The following is an 18,287-nucleotide window of genomic DNA, read 5'->3' on the forward strand; positions in this document are numbered from 1 at the left end:
CCCTTAACTCACTCGGCCGCTTTCTGCCTTTCACCGATGCCGGGGTGCCGGAACGAGCGGTTACCGGCAGCCCTCTCCCACAAAAATTGTGCTTCCGAAATCTCTTGATGTCGATTCCGCGGGGGTGGCGCGCGGCCCCCCCGTGCCACGCACGGCAGAAGCCCTTTTTAGAGCTCTTCCCCGGCCCTACCCACCTTGGGAAAGCGCCGGCGGACTGGCTAGGACAGGGCGAGGAACGCTGAGGCTGCCATACACCCTGTCCGGTGCGTCTGTTGTTTTATCCTTTCTCATCCAGATTATTTCTCCTGGCCATTTCTGCTGATTTTCCCTCAAAATTGCCGTTTTCCCCGCTTTTTAGCCGGCCGGGGTTATGCAAATCGCGCGGGGCATGCTGGGCATGCTTCTTCCCTGAGGCAGCGCGGAGAGGAGGAGCGCCTTTGGCGAGAGGGCCACGGCACGCACGCGCGCGCAGGCAGACTCGCTTCTGATTGGCGGCGGCCACGGGCGGAAGCGGAAGCGCTGCTGTGTGTCGGCGGGCGGCGGAGGGAGCGCGGCAGTGGCGGCGGGGCTTCGGTGTTCCCGCGGGTCATGGGGAGGTACGGGGAGCTCGAGGGAGCTGCGCGGAGCACCTGGGGATTCCACACCAAATCCGGGAGGGAGCACAAGAGTGGGCGCCGAGTTGGTCCCGGTGGCGGTCGGTGACCTTCGCTTTGCCCCACGACTCCCAGCGGAGACGTTCTGCACTGGGAGAGGGATTCGTTCCCATCCCGGCCGTCTCCGTGGTGCTGGTGAGCCCGTTAAGCTGGGAATGTTCAGCCTGGAGCAGAGAAGGCTCCAGGGAGCGCTCAGAGCCCCTTTCAGTGCCTAGAGGGCCTCCAGGGGAGCTGGAGAGGGACTGGGGACAAGGCACGGAGGACCAGGACACAGGGAATGGCTTCCCACTGCCAGAGGGCAGGGATGGATGGGATACTGGGCAGGAGTTCCTCCCCCTGAGGCTGGCGGGGCCCTGGCACAGGTTGCCCAGAGAAGCTGGGCATGATGCTCCTTCATACCTGGAAATGCCCAAGGCCAGGTTTGAGGGGCTTGTAGCCAAGTGGGACAGTGGAAAGTGTTCCTGCCCATGGCAGGGGTTGGAATGAGATGACCTTAAGGTTTCTTCCCACCCAAACCATACTGAGATTCTATGATTGTATTTAGATACTTGGTTGTGGTTAATGGAAGTGGGATCCCCCTGAGCACTCCAGGGAATGTGCTGTTTGTCATGAATATGGAATTTAGTTATGGCTCTATTGCTGTGCTGTCGCAGAGCTGAACAAGCTGTGCTGATCGCAGCACCCAAACCTCCTCCTGCCCTGGAGGGAGCTGCTGCTGTGAAGGTCTGGGCTTGCCTGCACATCAGCGGGTACTAGAATGCTCTGTTTCCTGGCAGAAAAAGGCAAATTGGTCATATTTTTCTTCAGAATCCTGCTGGATGCTTGTCCTCTGCAGCAGCGACTGTGTAATCTTTCTTGACAAAGAAATCTGTGGCACTGTAGTGAGGACAACTTGTGAAAGTGTTTCCTGTAACCATCTTACACAGAATAGGTGATACAAAAAATATCGAATGTTTTTGTAGGAATGAGAGTTGTGTGGAAGAGGAGGATGCCAGAGTAGGTAATGCTGACTGGTGATGTTCTGGGAGGGGTGTGGGCTGTGGCTTCTCCGCTCACTGGGCTCACAGCAGTTGCTGTGCTTGTGACAGTGGAGGGTGCAGGGTTTGGGTGAATTTCCTGTCACAGAGCAGTGAAGACAGAGCAAAACTTCATTGAGCCTGGGGCTTAGAGCGAGCAGAAACAGAGGAGGTGCCAGTCAGTGTTTTCCTCATGACCAACAATCTAAGTAACTTCAGCACCTGGAGGATCTGTGTAACCACACAATCCACTTGTGGTTCACCACTGGGAGCTCCATAAATCCCACTCTATTTCCTGTGGCTGTCAGTTGCCCAGTGAGGGAAGAACAGGGGCAGGTGTGGGCACACACGTGTTCCTCCCCCTCTGAGCACCAGATTGTGCTCTCAGAACCCAAAATGAACCAATGTTCTCAATCCCACATGGAGGGGTCACTGAACGCTGGGCTGTGAGTGTGATGCTGCCAAAAGCAAGACCCCCCCCGCTCCGTGGAGACCCCAGGGAGGCAGGGTCCTGCCTTCTCTCTGGGACTCCGGATTGTGGGCATGGGGAATTCCATGCTGCTGCAGCAGGAACAAGCCATGTCCTGCAGTTAAATCTGCTTTGAATGGTCTGTTCTTTGTGGGAAATGGCTTCAGGAAGACTGTGTTGGGGTGGATGTGGGAGTGTTCAGCTCAAGAGGTGAATGGGTGGTGGGTCAGTGCTGCTGGAAAACTTAATTTTCTGTACACCAGGGAAGGTTTTCTCTGCTACTAATCATCACTTCTCCCCTCATGCTATGAGCAGAGATTGCTGTCAGAGCACTGCACTTTTCCCTGGACAAACACTTGTTCACCCTGCTGAATTCTATTTGCTAGCCATGGCTTTCCTCTCCCTTTCCAGTTGACTGCTTTGGATCCCCACAACCCCAAGAAGAAGCAGGACCTAGACAAACTTTATGATCTAAAAGCTAAAGCCCAACAGATTATGAACCAGTTTGGCACTTCTACCTTGATCAACCTCTCCAACTTCTCCTCAATTAAGCCAGAACCAGCCAGCACCCCCCCCCAGAGCTCCATGGCCAACAGCACCACTGTGGCAAAGATGCCAGGAACACCCTGTGGAGGAGGGCGGCTCAGTCCTGAAAGCAACCAGGTAATTCCATCCCTGACTTTGGGACAACAGAGATGATGCTCAGACATCACAAGCATCACAGACTTGCCTGTGGCTTCATTCGCCTTCACCATATATCACCAGCAGAAATATAATGTTTATTAAGTTGTCAGTTACTGAGTGAGCAAAACTTCCTCACAGAGTTCTGCTCTCCCAGGTGCTTCCTGGCTGGATGGGGTTTGGATGCGGGAGGTGTAGAGATTTTTCCAGTCTTAGGAAAGTGTATATTGGGGTGTGACAGGGGAAGTTACTTTTAAATGGGGTTTAGATGGGAGAAATATGGGGAGAAATGGGTGATGAAGATGCAGGTTGCCCAGAGAAGCTGTGGCTGCCCCATCCCTGAGAGTGTCCAAGGCCAGGTTGGATGGGGTTTGGAGCAGCCTGAGATAGTGGAAGGTGTCCCTGCCCATGGCAGGGGGTGGGATGACACAGACTTTAAGGTCCCTTCTAACTCAACCTGTCATGGAGCCTTTGATGCACATAAAACAAACTGCTGCCCAGGGAATGCCCTGGCATTGCTTCCCAGTGGCTTTGCTGGCACCAGGACTCTTTGGAAGTGTGCTAGACCCCAGCACAAAACAGCCACAGCAGTGAAGGAATGAGGAAGGGCAGGAATTTCCCATCCATGTCTGGTTGACCTGACCAGGCTGACAACTTCCATCCGTATCTTTTAAGACTCAGCATCCTGTTCTTCAGGATGTGTGACACAGATGTGTGGTTTCTGCTCCTGCCACGTCTGATTGCCCTGGAATGACCCAGCACTCCCATAACTCTGTTTTCCATGTGAAGCACTAAAGCTGATAAGTGCTAGAGCCATGGAAATACTTCCCTTGTGCCCTGAGCACAACTTTAATCACTGTTCAAATCAAGTGCTGATTGCACTTGCTGTCTGCATCTTAACAGTTGTAGTTTTGCCTTTCCACTCCTTGCCAACAGTATTTTAGTGCTGGAAACATTTATCCTTGCAGCTGCACTCCAGTTGTTGACCAGAGCAACCACTGGTGATTGAAAATTAGTCCTTAACGCCTGATATTTCTTATCTCTGCCATTCCTGAGCTGATAGACTGTCAACAGCGTGACTCGGCCCTGGGGGCAGGGGGGAGGAGGTGGTTGTAGCTGCACTCCATGGGCAGCCTCTTAGCTGGAGCAGGGCAGTAAATCCTTCTCTCCTCCCACACGCTCAGGTTTTAACCAAGAAGAAATTGCAGGACCTAGTGCGTGAGGTGGATCCGAACGAGCAGCTGGATGAAGATGTGGAAGAAGTAGGTTCCAACCCGTGGAAGGGACTGCAGAAAGAGTTAATTTGGGATTTGTCACAGATCAGTGGCCCTTTGTCCAAGGAGAGAGCATTGGTTCGTTTAACACTTGTTTTCCCGTGCAGCCTTCAGCCATCCCTGTTTTTGTGCATCCCAGTCCCAAAAAGGCTTTTAAAACAGCAATTGCTGTTTTAAAACACCTATGAAATCCACTCCTTTGAGTGGAATTTTGGACACCACAATATAAGAAAGATCTAGAACTATTACAGGGCACTCAAAGGAGGCTGAAGGTGGGGAAGGATCAGGAGGGACAACAAGAGGAGTGGCTGAGGGCACTTCATGTGTTCAGCTGGAGCAGAGTAGACTGAGGGCAGAGCTCAGTGGGGGCTGCAGCTTCTCCTGAGAGGTAGCACCGATCTCTGTTCTCTGTGACCAAGAACAAGACCCAGGGAATGGCTGGAGATCAGGGTAAGGTTCTTCTCCCGGAGGGTGATTGGGCGGTGAACAGGCTCCCCAGGCAATGCCAGCTCCCCAGGCATCCAGACTCACGGAGCATTTGGAGAACACTCTCAGGCACGGGGTGAGGATTGCTGGGGTGTCCTGTGTAGGGCCCAGAGTTGGTCTGGATGATCCTTCAAATTCAGGACATTCTGTAATTCTAAATACCAGCTTCTGAGAGCTTGTTTTCATCTTCTCACGTAATTTCAACTGCTCAGTGCTGACCAGACTGGTTGTTGCCCTTGTTCCACCACAGATGCTGCTACAGATTGCTGATGACTTCATTGAGAGTGTGGTGACAGCTGCCTGCCAGCTTGCGCGGCATCGCAAGTCCAACACCCTGGAAGTGAAAGATGTCCAGTTGCACCTCGGTGAGTGACTTTTATCTGTTTCTTTCCCCTCTAGCCCCAGATCTCAGCTCCTCCTGGAGTCAGGGCACAGCTGCAGTGCTGTGGTGGAAACCTGTGAGTAGATAATGCATCCCTGCCCATGGCAAAGGGCTGGAACTGGATGAGCTTTAATGTCTCTTCCAACTGAAACCATTCTGTGAATTGCAGAGCGCCAGTGGAACATGTGGATCCCAGGCTTTGGTTCTGAAGAAATCAGGCCCTACAAAAAAGCCTGCACTACAGAAGCTCACAAACAGGTAAGAAGCCCTCACAAGACCAGGAATCACAAGGAAGGCTGATATGGGGATGGTGGTCATGGCCTCCTGGCACTGTGAATTTGTGTCCTCTTCCAAGTGTTTCAGACTGGAAATGACTTCCAGAGTCTCCTGACCTGTTTGTGCGGGGGGTTGAGGTTGTTGTGTCTTCTCAGCTATGTTGCCTTTGCTCAGAGAGAAGCAGCAGCTCTTGGTGTTTGGGAGGGTTAAAACCCTGAGCTGCACACAAGCACTTCTCAACTGCCCCTGGCAACTCCATCTCTATGCAAAGGGACTGAAAACACCCTTAATTTTGCTTTAAAACTGCATTGGGCCATTGCTTTTTAAGCCATCGTCAGAGCCTAGAAGGAGCTGCCCTGCAGTGGGTTCACGAGTGATGCTGCAGCTCCCACTGGGCAGAGAGAAGGACCTTGAGGTGGGCTTTGATTTCACAGCCCCAGGGTGCCAAGTGGAGTAGCACACACACTCCCTTCTCTGACTTCAGCCTGGGACCCTATTAAGATTCAAATAGACCTGAAAGACCTGTGTGGGAAACAAGTCAGGCAGCGTCCTGGAGCACCTGGGATGCCTTGTTCCTGCTGTGGGTGGTTGTGCAGTCACCTGCTCTGAGCTGCTTCTCATGGAAAACCCTCTCTTGTTGCAGAGAATGGCACTGATCCGCAAAACTACCAAGAAATAGCTCCTGAGCAGAGGCAGAGACACCAGGACACCTGTCTCTCCACTGAAGCCTCCATGATGTCACCTGTAGGATACTTTTTTAATGCTTTACAGAAAAGCATCTATTTTTTATTAATGGTGCAGCAATATCTTGACTTGATGAGGAGACCTGCCAAAAACATTCTATGCCCTGTTCTTCGATCCTCCTCAGAGTGCGACATATCTCAAACAGAGACTTTTATTTGTGACTTGAAAGTGGTTTATCGTACAAGTGATTATCCAAGGGACAGAGCATTTGATCATGTGTGGGACAGTATTAGAAGCATCTGTAGAGGTTTTTGTTTCCTCCTTCCTGCCCGTATCTGGTCCAGTACTTTGTAATGTCAGTGTTTATATAAATACTTGCGTTTGTTTTTCATGAATAAAGAAATTATTCTAAGCTGCTGGCATAGGCTTGTGCTCTTTAGGCAGCGTTGCACAGGGATGGCAGGGGCCCTGTCACCTCAGCTCTGTGTGTGGTGCTGCTCTGTGAGAGATCTGAGAGCAGAAATATGGAATATTCTGAGCTGGAAAAGATCCCCAAGGATTATTGAGTCCAGCTCCTGGCCTGCCCAGGACACCTCACGAATCCCACCCTATGCCTGAGAGCATTGTCCAATGCTCTCTGGAGCTGTGGCAGCTGTGCATTGCCAAGCACCCTCTGGGGTAAGAACTGTTTCCTAATATGCAATTATTTCAATTGCAATTGCAGTTATCAAATTACACAGCTTCAGCTGTTTCCTGGGTCCTGTCCCTAGTCACTGGAAGCAGAGATCAGAGGTGTCCCTTGGGAGGAGCCGCAGACACTGGTGAGTCTCATGTTTCCTCCAGGGTGAGCAAACCAAGTGCCTTCAGCTGCTCTTCCAGAGGTTTCCCCTCCAGACCCTTCTAGATCACAAGGATTTGGCCAGTCCCTCACTTGCCACTCAAGGATGGCCAGGTCACTTCCCTCCTGACCTCCAGCTCAGAGTGAGTCCCTTCCCAATTGTTGGGATATTTGGACTGTTGGGAGGGGGATGTTGTGACATGATGTTCCTGAAGTCAAGGTCCCCTGGTTCTGTCTGTGCCTGGACATTAAAAAGGCCACATGCCCCTGCCTGTTCCTGCTGTTCTGCTCAGGGAAGCTCCAGGGGCTGTTATGGGGATGAGGGAGTTGACAGCACTGCAAATGCCCCTCCATGACAGGAAGGCTCCTGCAGCCCTAGGCAGAGCTGGGCTTATCCTCCCTGTCCAGCTTTCTGGAGGCTCCTGGTACCTGTAGGGGAAACGAGGGTGCGTGAAGTGATTCTAGGACCATCCCAGGCTCACTCCTCATGTCACTGTGGGATGAGGAGCCTGGTGAGCTCCTTTCTGCAGCCTTGTATGGGGGGTTTTTTTGCAAATTACACTGTATGAAGATCAATCTAAAAGGGAAAGCAGGCATTTCTTCAGACTGGTATGTCATTCTTTTTCGTTTGGGCTCAACTAGGCATGTACTCAGCCAGAATGGCAGATACATTATCTGAGTTCCATGATAAATTTGTCACTTTTAATTCTATTTGGGAAGACTTAAAGAATTCAGGGCTTTATGATTAGGATCTCAGTCAGTACAAGAGAGAATAGGAGAAAGGGTGACATTGACTTCTGCAGGCCTGTGAAGTCTCACTGGAGGACTTCACCCTTCCAACACGCTTCCTCTTTCCCAGGAAAACACAGGCAGGCAGAGGGTGACCAGAGGTATTTAATGTGGCCATGCCACTCCTGCCTGTGCCTGGCTGCTCCATATCCACTTCCCCTCTTGAGCCCAGCGTGTGCCTGCCTTGCCAGTGTCCCCAGCTCTAGCACGAGCATTTCTTCTGCTTCTCCTTCTCCAGTGCCTGAGCCTTGGGCAGCACTGGCAGTGGGACGCTGCTCTTCACCCCGTTCCATGCCTCGGTGGCCACCAACTGCCCCGTCTGCAGTGCTTGATAAATGGCCACTGTCAGCATCTGGAAAGCCTGGACCACATTGGAAGCATCTTTGGCTGAGGTCTCCACGTACTGGACACCCAGTGAGGCCGCCAACTTTTCCGCCTCTCTCTGGCCCACCCGGCGCTGCCCAGACAGGTCACTCTTGTGTCCCACCAGCAGGAAGACCATACGGAAAGGCTGGATTGTGTCAGTCACCTCCCGGTGCCATCGCCGGATGCTCTCAAAGGACGCGCGGTTAGTGAGGTCGAAAAGCAGCATCCCCCCAGCCGAGTTGCGGTAGTAGGAGCGAGTCACGGACCTGGGGTGCCAAGAGCAGGGAGTGTGAGTGGCCAACCCTGTGCCACCTCAGACAGCATGTTCCCTGCCTGCAGAGTGGTCCTGGCTAGGACCTGCTCCTGCAAGCAGCACCTTGTGTTCAAACCACCATGAATGAGAATCAGCCTTTTGCTGTGTAAGAGTTCCAGAGTTTCTGCTCAACCACCAAAGCTCATCTGTCTCCTGCAGTCACAGCCCCCAAGTGCCCCTGTGTCTGCAGCCATGTCCACAGGGCTCCACCATCCCTGCTGTCGCGGTCCTGGAACTCTTCTGTCCCTGCTGCCATGTCCCCAGTACTTTCCCATCTCTGCTGCAACCGTCCTCTCTCATTCCTGCAAACAACCCTCCCATTCCTGCAAACCCAGATTTTCCACTCTCCCATCCCCTGTAGCCACATCTCCCAAGCTTTCTTGTCCCCAGGAGCTGCCTGGCTGGTGGAGACAGCCCCACAGTGAGGTGTGAAGGTTCCTAGCAGCTGAGCTGAGGAAGATGTTTCACCCAGCACCCAGTAGGCTCCCAGCTGTTCCCCAGCCCCTCTGCACCTAGTGTGGCAGGGGGGTTCTTGGGGCAGTACTGTATCCCCAAGCTGGAGCAAGGACTTACAAGGCAGTCCCAAGGGCTCCTTTCCCTTAGCTTTGGCTTTTGGCATGGTGTTTCCTCACACAAAGGGACAAGTGGGAACACAGCCACACCAAGGACCTCCTTGGGCTTGTAATCACACTCCACCCCAAATCTGGAGGGGGACATCCACCTTCACCACCCCATGGACCCACCTGAATCTCTCCTGCCCGGCTGTGTCCCAGAACTGCAGCTTCACTTGCAGCCCTGGCTCCAGCTCCACGAATTGGACGTAGAAGTCCACCCCCACTGTCTGGTTGACAGTGTCTAGGAAGACACCTTCGGTGTAGCACTGCAGCAGGGAAGATTTCCCCACTGTTGAGTCCCCCAGCATGATCACCCGGAACTGGTACTGCCACCGTGGCTCCATCTGTGCCTCTGCTGGCTGCCAGGACCTGCCACCCCCGCACCGGGAGCGTGTTCAGGCAGGCAGAGAGCTCCTCCACCCAGGAGGCGTTCCCAGCACCACTGGTGCTGCATGGCCCCTTTGGAGTCCCTTTGTCCCCTTTATTTTGGCTCCATCCAGCTGGAAGAACTCAGGGGTGCTTGCTTCCATTTTCCCATGGACAGGACACCCTGAAAAGTGTCTCAGACAAGGGGAGCTGTTGTCCCACCAGCAATGCCCCCCAAAGCAGAGGATCCCCCATGCCATGGTATGAGTGCTGTGCCTCTGTCTGGGATGCAGAGCTTGGCACAGCCTTTATTTAGTGTGGAAAAGCCTCAGGTTTATTAAAAACACTCCTACAGCAGAGTATTATTTTTTCAGAGCCCCCAAATTAAGGTTTGAAATAATCCCAAGCTCAGGTGGAAGACCCAACCTCATAATCTGGGGCTGCAGGTGCTGCGTGGAGAGAGAAGCATCCTCACGAGTTGGGGTCCCACATCCCCCTGTCCCCATCAGCACTGGCAGTGCTCCTGGGGCTCTCTCCCTGCTGGGGGCTGGTGGCGACTCTGACTGGGGATGAGCCTGATGCCATCACATTCCTGGTGTGGGGCAAGGATCCCCTGGCCCAGTACCTGCTGGATACCCCCAGCCAGTGTCTGGAAGGCCAACTCCACGTTGATGTTGCTGCAGGCCGAGGTCTCCACAAAGGCCATGCCCAGGGTGGTGGCGAGGTGTCCGGCTTCCTCTGCTGACACGGCTCGCTCGGCCACCAGGTCACACTTGTGTCCCACCAGGACAAAGACAGGCAGCTGGTCCCCTGCAGCCTCACGATACCACTCAGAGACATGCTCGAAAGATGCTCGATTGGTGAGGTCGAAGACTAGCAGCACCCCTACTGCACTCCGGTAGAAGGACCTGGTGATGGATCTGGGTATACCCAGCAGGGTTTCAATGGGTACTGGGAAGCTCTCACACTGACAACCCTAGGACGGGGCTTGGGAGATTTTTGGGTGATAGATCAGACCTCGGGAGTGGGAACAGGAGACCTGTCTTGGCCATTTACAGCCCTTTTTTCTGTTCAGCATCCCTCCCCTGAGACTGAGGGGGCTCCAGAGGAGACCTGTAGGGTTTTCAGGGACTCTGTGGTACCATTATCCCCCCAACAGCCCCCGGGTGTAGTGGGGATAGGGCAGCACTGGACAGAAACAGGGCACCACCAGGACGAACCTTGGGGTTCCCAAAAGGTTCCCAGGGATGGGGAGGGCCTGGGAGCCCAGCTCCAGCCACATCACTTTGCTCTTCAGCTCTTCGTGCCCCATTTGAGCCTCTCTTACACTCCCAGGTGCTCCTGGGAGTTGATTGGCCTGATGTAATCAGGAAAGAAACCACCCTGCCCCAACCCACCAGCACACCTCAACCAGCACCCGGCCCCTGAACAGCTCCAGTGTCACTGCAAGCTCAACACAAGGTGTCACTGGCCCCTAAAGCATCACCATCCCCGAGAGCTATCGCTGCCTGTCTGTGCACACCTGGCCGGGGATTTACAAACACCCCAGGCTGGGAGGATGACTCAGTGGGGTGCTGGGGTCCACATACCCACCTCACCTGAACCTCTCCTGGCCAGCCGTATCCCAGAGCTGCAGCTTGGCCTTGACGGTGGGCGACATCAGGATAGTCCGGCTGTAGAACTCGACCCCGATGGTTGGGCCAGGGGCGGCTACCCCACCAGGGCCCCCACTCGGCCTGTCAGCGAAGCAGCGCAGCAGCGAGGACTTGCCCACGGCCGCGTCCCCTAGCACGATGATGCGGAACTGGAAGTGTCCCTCAGGGTCGAGATCCTGGTGGGGATCTGTCACTGTCTCCATGGCTGAGCTGGCTGGATCCTGACCCACTGCATTCCTGCTGAGCTAGCAGCAACAGGACAGGTCTCCACCCTTGTCCCCACCCCACCTGGGGACAGGGATGGCTCTGGCCCCGAAGTCACCTGGGCAGGCAAACAAACTGTCCCAGGGAGAACTGTCTCAGCTGCCAGCTCAGTCCTCATCCTTCCCGGTAACACTGAGGAAAGAGGGTTACGTCTTCCCAGGTTTACATACCAAAAAAAAAAAAAAAAAGTTTCGAGCTGCTGCATGGTTATAACCACCTAGGAAAAGCACTGAAATAAGTGATTTTTTAAATTCCCCTGTTTTTAAAACTATTTTTTTCCCATTTGCCTGCTTCCCAACCACCAAACTCCAAAACACACACCCTAGTAACAGCCCAACATTTCAAACTTCAGCAGCAACACAAGTTCACACTAATCATTTCCTTGCACATTCTAGCATTTAGTCTTTGTTGCTGCCAGGATGCTGTTTAGTGTTGCCACACACCAGCTCTCTCTGCTGCCTAGCTTTGGTGACAACAGGGACAGCCAGGCAGTGAGTGCACACTCACTGGTGTTCCCCAGAAGACAGGATTCTGGAAGAGCTGGGAGACACTCCACAGGGAAGGGGCTCTCAAGACCTGCCAGTAAGAGACCAGAGGGGTCAGAGGCACCAGCTCAATATTCCAGGACAAAGCACTCTTGGCACCCACATTACCTCAGGTGCAGGGACTTCGCCACTGTCCAGCCACCCAGAGACAGAAGTAAGAGAGCAGCTCCAACTGAGAGACTGTGGCCCCCCACCACCCATTTTTCTCTATGGTGGGAAAACAGGCAACCGGAATCACCAAGGCTTCAGCTGAGGGTGTTGGAGCACCCCAAGGTTGCAGGAGCTGCTCTAGCACCACCATGAAGGGCCAGGTGCTTCTGCACTCCACAGACCTCTGCTGAGTGCTGGGGGGAGTCACACCCCACCGTGCAGCAAGCAGAGACTCACCTCTGAGCACAGGTGAGCTCCACTGGAAGGGGATGTCAGTGTTGTCACAGTACAGCTGGCTTGGGCTGGCCAAGGTAAATCTGACCATAACACAAATCCAATTCAGCTAGCCTAGTTCATGTCTGAACATGTCCTGGGATAAATTATAGGGGACCCTCAGCCAGCCCCATCCAAGCTGAGAAGAGAGCACACAAATGGCCAGGAAGCTGGGCAGGGAGAGACGTATCAGCCAAGGCCATCTAGCCCAGGAAATTTTAATTGAGTATTTAAGTGAGTTCTGAATAATAAATTGTTTGTCTCATGAGCACCTGGAGCATGAGTCGTGGGTTTCTGTCTCCCCACCCACGACCTGCACCTTACAAGGGGATGCTCAGGCTCCCTGGCTCAGAGCCAACCCAGCCTCACCCCATCCCAATGCAACTCAAAACACAGGAGACACCACAAGGATTTGAAGTAATTGCATTTATTCCAACTTGTATCACACACAGAGAATATGCTAAGCTGGAAGGAACTCACAGGGATCCCCAAGTCCAGCTTTTAAGTGAATGGCCTGTACAGGAATCAAACCCACCACCTTGGCATTACTGGCTCCCTGCTCTAACCAAGTGTTTGACATGCAGACCCCCTCCTGAGAAAACTCCATGGAACAGACTGTTCTTCCATGTGGAGCATCTGATCTGGAGCTTGGGCAACACTTGAAGCCAAACCAATTCCATCTCCCTCCACGGCGGGTGAGTGGAGCCCAGAAATTGGGGTGATCCCACTCGGTGGAGCTCAATGCTTGGGAAGGAGCCAGGATCTGGCTCTGCAGAGCTCCCACTTCTGGAGGAGAGAGCTGGGAAAAAACAGTCTGACACTGCAGCACCAAGTCCCTCAAGGATGGCTCACCCTGTGCTTAGGCCTGAAAAAAGGGATAAAACATAATCCAGCTGAGTGATAAGCAGTTGGGCTCAGCGCTGTGTCAAGATTCCATTCACATTCCAGAATTTCTGGTTTTTCCCTACCCACTCGTGCCTGGCCTCAGCCCCATATCCGCAGGACTCATTCAACAGTCTCCAGACTCAGGAATCATCATGGACCAGGCTGCACTGCCACTGATTTCACTCACACCTTGCATCACAGATCACAACTCTGGTTAATTAAAAGCCTCTGAAACGAGGTTGATAATTCCCACCTGCACAGTTCCAGGTGAAAAACTGGCCACATCCAGCACAGGCAGTCAGCTTGAACTGGACCCTGTCCTTCAGACCCCATTCCAGATCATGAAATCCCAGAATGGTTTGGGTTAGAAGGCACCTTAAAAGCTCCACCCTGTTCATGCCATGGGCAGGGACACCTTCCACCAGACCAGGATGGCCTAAGCCACATCCAGCCTGGCCCTGGATACTTCAGGGATGAGGCAGCCACAGCTTCTCTGGGTAACCAGGGCTTCCTCATCCTCACAGCCAAGAGTTTCCTCCCAGTATCTAGTTTAAACTTACTGTTCCCTATGGGACACTCACATGCTCCACACAGCAACTCAGGTCCTGTGGGAAGCAAGCTGAAGCCCTTGGGACAGGGCTAACAAGTTCTCACCCTTTTCCACAGATTAACTGCTAAAAAAACAGAGAGAGAGAGTTTAGTGCCTGAAGCTGACGGGTCACTGTAAATCCATGGCTCAGATACTCCCAACAAATCCCAACCCTCGGATTCTCACAGCACCTCTGCCCCCTGTGCCCAGTGTTTATCCCTTCTCCTGACCAGGACTTTCCTTCCCAACCAGACTTCCCAAAACAGTAAGGCCGACACAATCTGTCTTCCCAGTGGCCCCTCTCAGCATATGACACACCTGCAGAGAGCCCAAGACCAGCATGAATTTTACTCTTCCTCCTTTTTCGACCACAAGATCGGTATTCAGATCTAATGGGAAAGGGATTTGGAGGGATGTGCTGTGGAGATCCAACAAGGGTACTACCTTCTCACCTGGGTTTATCCATCAGATGGGTGAGCTCTGGAACACCCAGGAGCCCTGGAAGACATTGTAACATACCCCCAACATCAGCAGTGGGCTGCAGACTCTTGTAGACTCATTCTACCCCAAAACCACATGCAAAGAACAGCCCAATTCCCAAAAATGTATTGGAGGGGTGAGTGACAGTCATGGACAAAAGAGGCCCAGCAGTCAAAGACCTTCCCATTGCTCTGGCATGTTGCTGGAGACCTGCAGCTACTGCGTGGAGCCACAGCTCTTGGATAAACATGCAGGTAAACATGGAGCTTAAACGGTGAAGTCTATAACAGAGCAGTCAACTGGCTCTGGATCAGGGATGATTCCCAGTTCTGCCTCTAGGGAGCCCCTGAGAGAGGAATTGCCCTTATCTCACCCATACGTGTTCCAGACGGAGCAAGAACGAAGGGAGTCTGCAGGGCCCAGCCCCAAGAACAAGCCCTGAGGATGCACAGCCTTGGGACAGCACATGCTGGCACTGTCTGATAGCAGAGGGGCAGGAAATGCTGCTGGTTCTTACTGTGGCCCAGGGAAGCCACAAAATCAACCAAATGCTCAGCACAATGGAGGACTCCAGAACCCGGACCACCCATCTTACCTGACCAAAGCTGAGGCCATCACGAGCCATCCCATGCCCTGGGATCACCTTCCATGCCAGGATGCTGCTGGGAAAGAAGAGTCTTGAGGTTTAAGTAAATTACAAGAATAATAAGTTAAAACAAAACTACAGAAAGACGGGATACACCCCTCCCTCCAACCGGTGCATCAATTTAGACCCCAGGGGCACGGATTTGCGGCAGCTGCCTACTTCCAGCACCAGTAACCCCCTAACCCATGTCGGGCCGTGTACTTTCCCGAAATGTTGCCGAACAGTTACAAAAGCTCCAACTGAGCGGCGACCGTCGAGGAAAGTCCCTTTGCTCTCGGCTCCTTTTTGACTGCATCTACCATAGCACCGACAGACACAGCTTCGATAGGGCCGGGCGGGTCCGGGGGGCTCTTCTTCCCGCAGCTGCCTGTCCTGGGACAGGGGATTAGTTCAGCCTCGGGGGTCCCCCACTCACCTGGGGCCGGCCCCAGCCTGAAGAGGAAGGCGGGGGTAAGGTCGCGCTGCCCTTCGCAGCCTTCGGAGCGCACCGAAGCGCTGCCGCCGGGAGCGATGCCCACGAGGCTTCGATGCGGCGGGAGAGCCCCAGCGAAGGAGGATGGCAGTGGATGGCAGTGGATGGCCCCTGATGATGGCCCCTGATGAAGGCCGCGCAGACCACCCCACTCGCCGCCATAGCCGAAAGAGGAGGAAGTTCCTCCGTGGCCATTTTTTATACCGCGGCAGTGTGGGCTCCGATTGGCTGCTGGTGCCGGGCCCTCCCGCGGAGGGTTCTGGGAGTTGTAGTTCGCACTGCCCACAGCCCTCCCCGTCCTTCCTGCCTTCCCCCTTCCAGCCGCCCACTCCCCCCCGTCCCAAAGGATAAAGGAGGCCCCCGAACAACCTGCTCTAGTAGCAAGTGTTCTTGCCCATGGCAGCAGGTAGAATGAGATGAGCTTTGAGTCCCCTGCCAAGCCCAACTATTTCATGATCCCATGATTCACAACCCCTACTAGCACTGGGAGCAGCTGCACACCCCCACCCCATCTAAATGACTCTCCAGTTCAGGTGGGACAAATACAGTTTCTCTCTCCTTCCGCATGCAAGGTCCACACCAGGGGTTACTCTCTGAAAAACTGAAGCCAGTAGCTATGTTTCCCCTATTCCTTCCTCCCTTTTGGAACGGGGGGGAGCACTCCACCCTCGGGGAATAGAAGGAAAGGATCTTGGAAACAGAAGTCTGTTTGCCAACACAGTACCTCTGTAAGGCTCCTGGGTCATGATTTATAATCCGTGGAAAGGATTTAAAATGGGTGCACCTGCCAACGGGCTGGAAAGGAGTGCTGGAACAGCTGCTGGTGCTGATTCTGAAGGCACACCCATCGTGGGAAATCAGCCGGAAAAGCCTGAGACTGCTTCCTGCCCAAGCCCTGGAGAAAGGGCAAAAAGGATGGTCATGTTTTAATCTGTTCTGAGCAAGTGAACAGATGAGAAAATTCCCAGCGTTCAGTAATGGTCTTTTGAGCTGGTAAATTCCTCCAAACATGGTAGATCAGCAATAAAATAAACCCTCAGCCGTTTAAGGCCAAGTCTGGGAATAAGCCTCAAACTTTGTGTGGCCAAACCCTCCCCAAGACAACTCTTGCCAAAGCTGTCAGGTACCAGGTACAAGCAACTACTCCCATTTTCCTCCTCTGTGGATCTCACAGCAGCTCTGCCAAGTCACGAGGCAATCCCTGGAGTCTCCTTGGCACATACAACATGAGCCTAGAAATCATGTAAAATCTTAGGGCAGGGCAGAATCTGGGAGATTACTGTAGGAAAAAAAGCCAACAACCTTCCCCAAAAATTCAAACCTTGGTGAACATTGCTTGGAAACAGATTCTTCCAAATGCTGAACTGGGAGAATCCATGAAACTGGGAGCAGCAATGAAAAGCACTGCATGCCCAGCAGACCTCAGACTGACATGACAAGACGGATGCAGATCCAAGAGGGGCAGAGAAAACCCCACTGCATGTCCATGGTCAGTGAAGCCCGGATCAAACCCCCTGGGAATCTTTCACCAGCCTCTTCCACAGCACAAGACAGGGAGCATATGCTGGAAGAGGCTGCAGTTCCCAGCACCTGACAATGGGAGCAGAAAATACACCTGTCTTGTACAGACAAGACAGTACAGGGATCTGAAAACTATCAGTAAGGAAAAGCAGGTGTGCATTACTGATCCAGGTGTTGTGCCTGTGGCTCCCTGGGACACCTCAAGGGGACAAGGCAAGTCCTAGCCATCATCAGCTCTCAATCTCTGTCAACTGTGTTATCCAACATTGCTTTTTCCCTGGAAATTTTACAGCAGAGCAGTATGATCTTTGAATTATAGAATCATGGGACATCCTGATTTGGAAGGGGCCCACAAGGATCATAAAGTCCAACAGTCCTGCACAGAACACCCCAAGAATCCCACCACATGCCTGGGAAAAATGAGTATGTGCCGAGCAGGACCCCAAGCTGCTTCCTAAAAAAATGTACTTGGCAAAGCCATTTTGACTTGGAATAACTTCTAAGGAAGAAAAAAAGGAGATATTTTCTGAAGAAATGCTCTAACCAGGAGAAGAGGGAAAGTGAGCTCTGTAATTGACATTTCCTGAAGCAGCTCTGTCAGTTTCTGCTACTGCATTTTAAATTCATACCATCCTGCCACAGAATTAGTTTCATGGTTAAGCAAATCCCAGGTTAAATCCAGAAATGGGTTTATCCAGTATGTTCACAAGATCACTGGGAGAAGGCTGGAAGGTAAAAATTCTTCTCAGATCTTGTTTAGCAAAAGCTGAAGATTAACAAGCCAGTAATGAGAAACCAAGTACAGGAAGATTAGAGTCAAATATTTATCTCTGTTCTCAAAAGGGATTCAGAGAAATTCCCAAGGGTGTTGTGTATGTCTCAGTGTGTGGGATATGAATCCGTCTCCAGAAACTGATCCAAGTAACTGGAATTTTCTCTAGTCAGACTCACACGGGAAAAAAAAAAAAAATTACCTTCAGCCCCTTTCAGCCCTCTTATCCATACATTTGCTGAAGAAATGCTTCCAGACTCCTCATCTATTTGGAAGCGGGTCAGGATTGCCCCCAGGCCACCCCAATGTGCATTGTCAAGCTTTTAATTAAACACAGGCTAATGGCAAGGGACCACCCCGCAGCCTGGGAGCTCAGCCTTCGGAAATCACCACTATGTGCCTGAGAACGCCCATGTACCTCCACCTCTGCTGAACATACCCAGTCAGTGTAACTCAAAATGGGAATCGGAGTCCCTACAATTTCATCTAAATTGGATGACCGCATATTCAATAAAGAAGACAATAAGAGCGTTTGAGTTGTTTTTGGAATTGCTATAAACCCTGCCTGCTTAAAGGCAGAGTGCTTCATGATCTCTGTTGCTGATATAAATACAATTTTCAGGAATTACACAATCCCAGGGAGCTGTGATATCATCTGCCTTGGACTTCTTGCCTTTAGCATGTAGACATAAAAGCAGAACTTACCTTACTACGTGGACTCCTTGTCTTTCATCCTCTGTGACACTAAATGGTAATTAATCTGGGACTTTCCTATAGCCACCCAGGAGAAACAAAATCCCACACTCTGTTTAACTGGGATTCCAAAAG

The 18,287-nt window shown here is 52.5% G+C and overlaps 2 protein-coding genes, 1 long non-coding RNA gene and 4 other non-coding genes across 20 annotated transcripts; 1 reads left to right on the forward strand and 6 right to left on the reverse strand.

Annotated features, from left to right (window-relative positions):
- Positions 1-40: 40 nt before the first annotated feature.
- Positions 41-169, reverse strand: LOC131588186 (U11 spliceosomal RNA). The gene has a single exon (XR_009279530.1). It is a non-coding gene; the product is annotated as a U11 spliceosomal RNA (small nuclear RNA).
- A 283-nt stretch (positions 170-452) lies between these two features.
- On the forward strand, positions 453-6,333 carry TAF12 (TATA-box binding protein associated factor 12). Of its 7 annotated transcripts, XM_058856603.1 has the most exons (7): positions 488-596; positions 1,616-1,653; positions 2,550-2,801; positions 4,004-4,171; positions 4,830-4,944; positions 5,131-5,219; positions 5,881-6,333. In XM_058856603.1, the coding sequence occupies exons 3-7, from the start codon at positions 2,634-2,636 to the stop codon at positions 5,914-5,916; spliced, it is 576 nt and encodes a 191-aa protein (XP_058712586.1). In that variant the 5' UTR covers positions 488-596; positions 1,616-1,653; positions 2,550-2,633; the 3' UTR covers positions 5,917-6,333. The 7 variants fall into 7 exon arrangements, with proteins under 7 accessions (XP_058712585.1, XP_058712588.1, XP_058712589.1 ...); XM_058856602.1 differs by lacking the exon at positions 1,616-1,653 and having other exon boundaries at positions 453-596; XM_058856605.1 differs by lacking the exon at positions 1,616-1,653 and having other exon boundaries at positions 453-596; positions 4,004-4,081.
- Positions 6,334-6,443: 110 nt separating this feature from the next.
- Positions 6,444-11,286, reverse strand: RAB42 (RAB42, member RAS oncogene family). 5 transcript variants are annotated; one of them, XM_058856597.1, is made up of 3 exons: positions 10,801-10,931; positions 9,833-10,127; positions 6,444-8,180 (listed from the first exon to the last, which is right to left on the reverse strand). In XM_058856597.1, exons 2-3 carry the CDS (start codon positions 10,045-10,047, stop codon positions 7,751-7,753), a joined length of 645 nt encoding a protein of 214 aa, XP_058712580.1. In that variant the 5' UTR covers positions 10,048-10,127; positions 10,801-10,931; the 3' UTR covers positions 6,444-7,750. The 5 variants fall into 5 exon arrangements, with proteins under 5 accessions (XP_058712580.1, XP_058712578.1, XP_058712582.1 ...); XM_058856599.1 differs by having other exon boundaries at positions 7,986-8,180; positions 10,806-11,286; XM_058856598.1 differs by lacking the exon at positions 6,444-8,180 and adding an exon at positions 8,913-9,082 and having other exon boundaries at positions 10,806-11,286.
- Positions 11,287-12,505: 1,219 nt separating this feature from the next.
- LOC131588065 (uncharacterized) lies at positions 12,506-15,363 on the reverse strand. 4 transcript variants are annotated; one of them, XR_009279504.1, is made up of 5 exons: positions 15,110-15,354; positions 14,644-14,707; positions 14,021-14,066; positions 13,561-13,653; positions 12,506-12,959 (listed from the first exon to the last, which is right to left on the reverse strand). It is a non-coding gene; the product is annotated as an uncharacterized LOC131588065 (long non-coding RNA). The 4 variants fall into 4 exon arrangements; XR_009279503.1 differs by having other exon boundaries at positions 13,561-14,066; positions 15,110-15,363; XR_009279502.1 differs by having other exon boundaries at positions 12,506-13,653.
- LOC131588188 (small nucleolar RNA SNORD99) lies at positions 13,071-13,141 on the reverse strand. The gene has a single exon (XR_009279532.1). It is a non-coding gene; the product is annotated as a small nucleolar RNA SNORD99 (small nucleolar RNA).
- Positions 14,172-14,302, reverse strand: LOC131588191 (small nucleolar RNA SNORA44). The gene has a single exon (XR_009279535.1). It is a non-coding gene; the product is annotated as a small nucleolar RNA SNORA44 (small nucleolar RNA).
- On the reverse strand, positions 14,888-15,030 carry LOC131588190 (small nucleolar RNA SNORA16B/SNORA16A family). Its single transcript, XR_009279534.1, has one exon. It is a non-coding gene; the product is annotated as a small nucleolar RNA SNORA16B/SNORA16A family (small nucleolar RNA).
- Positions 15,364-18,287: the final 2,924 nt, after the last annotated feature.

Source organism: Poecile atricapillus, chromosome 24 (assembly GCF_030490865.1).
Source record: "Poecile atricapillus isolate bPoeAtr1 chromosome 24, bPoeAtr1.hap1, whole genome shotgun sequence".
NCBI classification, from domain to species: Eukaryota; Metazoa; Chordata; class Aves; order Passeriformes; family Paridae; genus Poecile; species Poecile atricapillus.

Bases quoted from the DNA above. Each gene is read 5' to 3' on its own strand.
- TAF12 (XM_058856602.1), top strand. From the start codon at position 2,634: ATGAACCAGTTTGGCACTTCTACCTTGATCAACCTCTCCAACTTCTCC. The intron at 2,802-4,003 runs GTAATTCCATCC...CCACACGCTCAG, and splicing joins TCAGTCCTGAAAGCAACCAG to GTTTTAACCAAGAAGAAATT. The intron at 5,220-5,880 runs GTAAGAAGCCCT...CTCTTGTTGCAG, and splicing joins CTACAGAAGCTCACAAACAG to AGAATGGCACTGATCCGCAA.
- RAB42 (XM_058856595.1), bottom strand. From the start codon at position 11,065: ATGGAGACAGTGACAGATCCCCACCAGGATCTCGACCCTGAGGGACAC. The intron at 8,181-10,805 runs GTGAGGTGGGTA...TTGGCACCCCAG, and splicing joins GCTGGCCAGGAGAGGTTCAG to GTCCGTGACTCGCTCCTACT.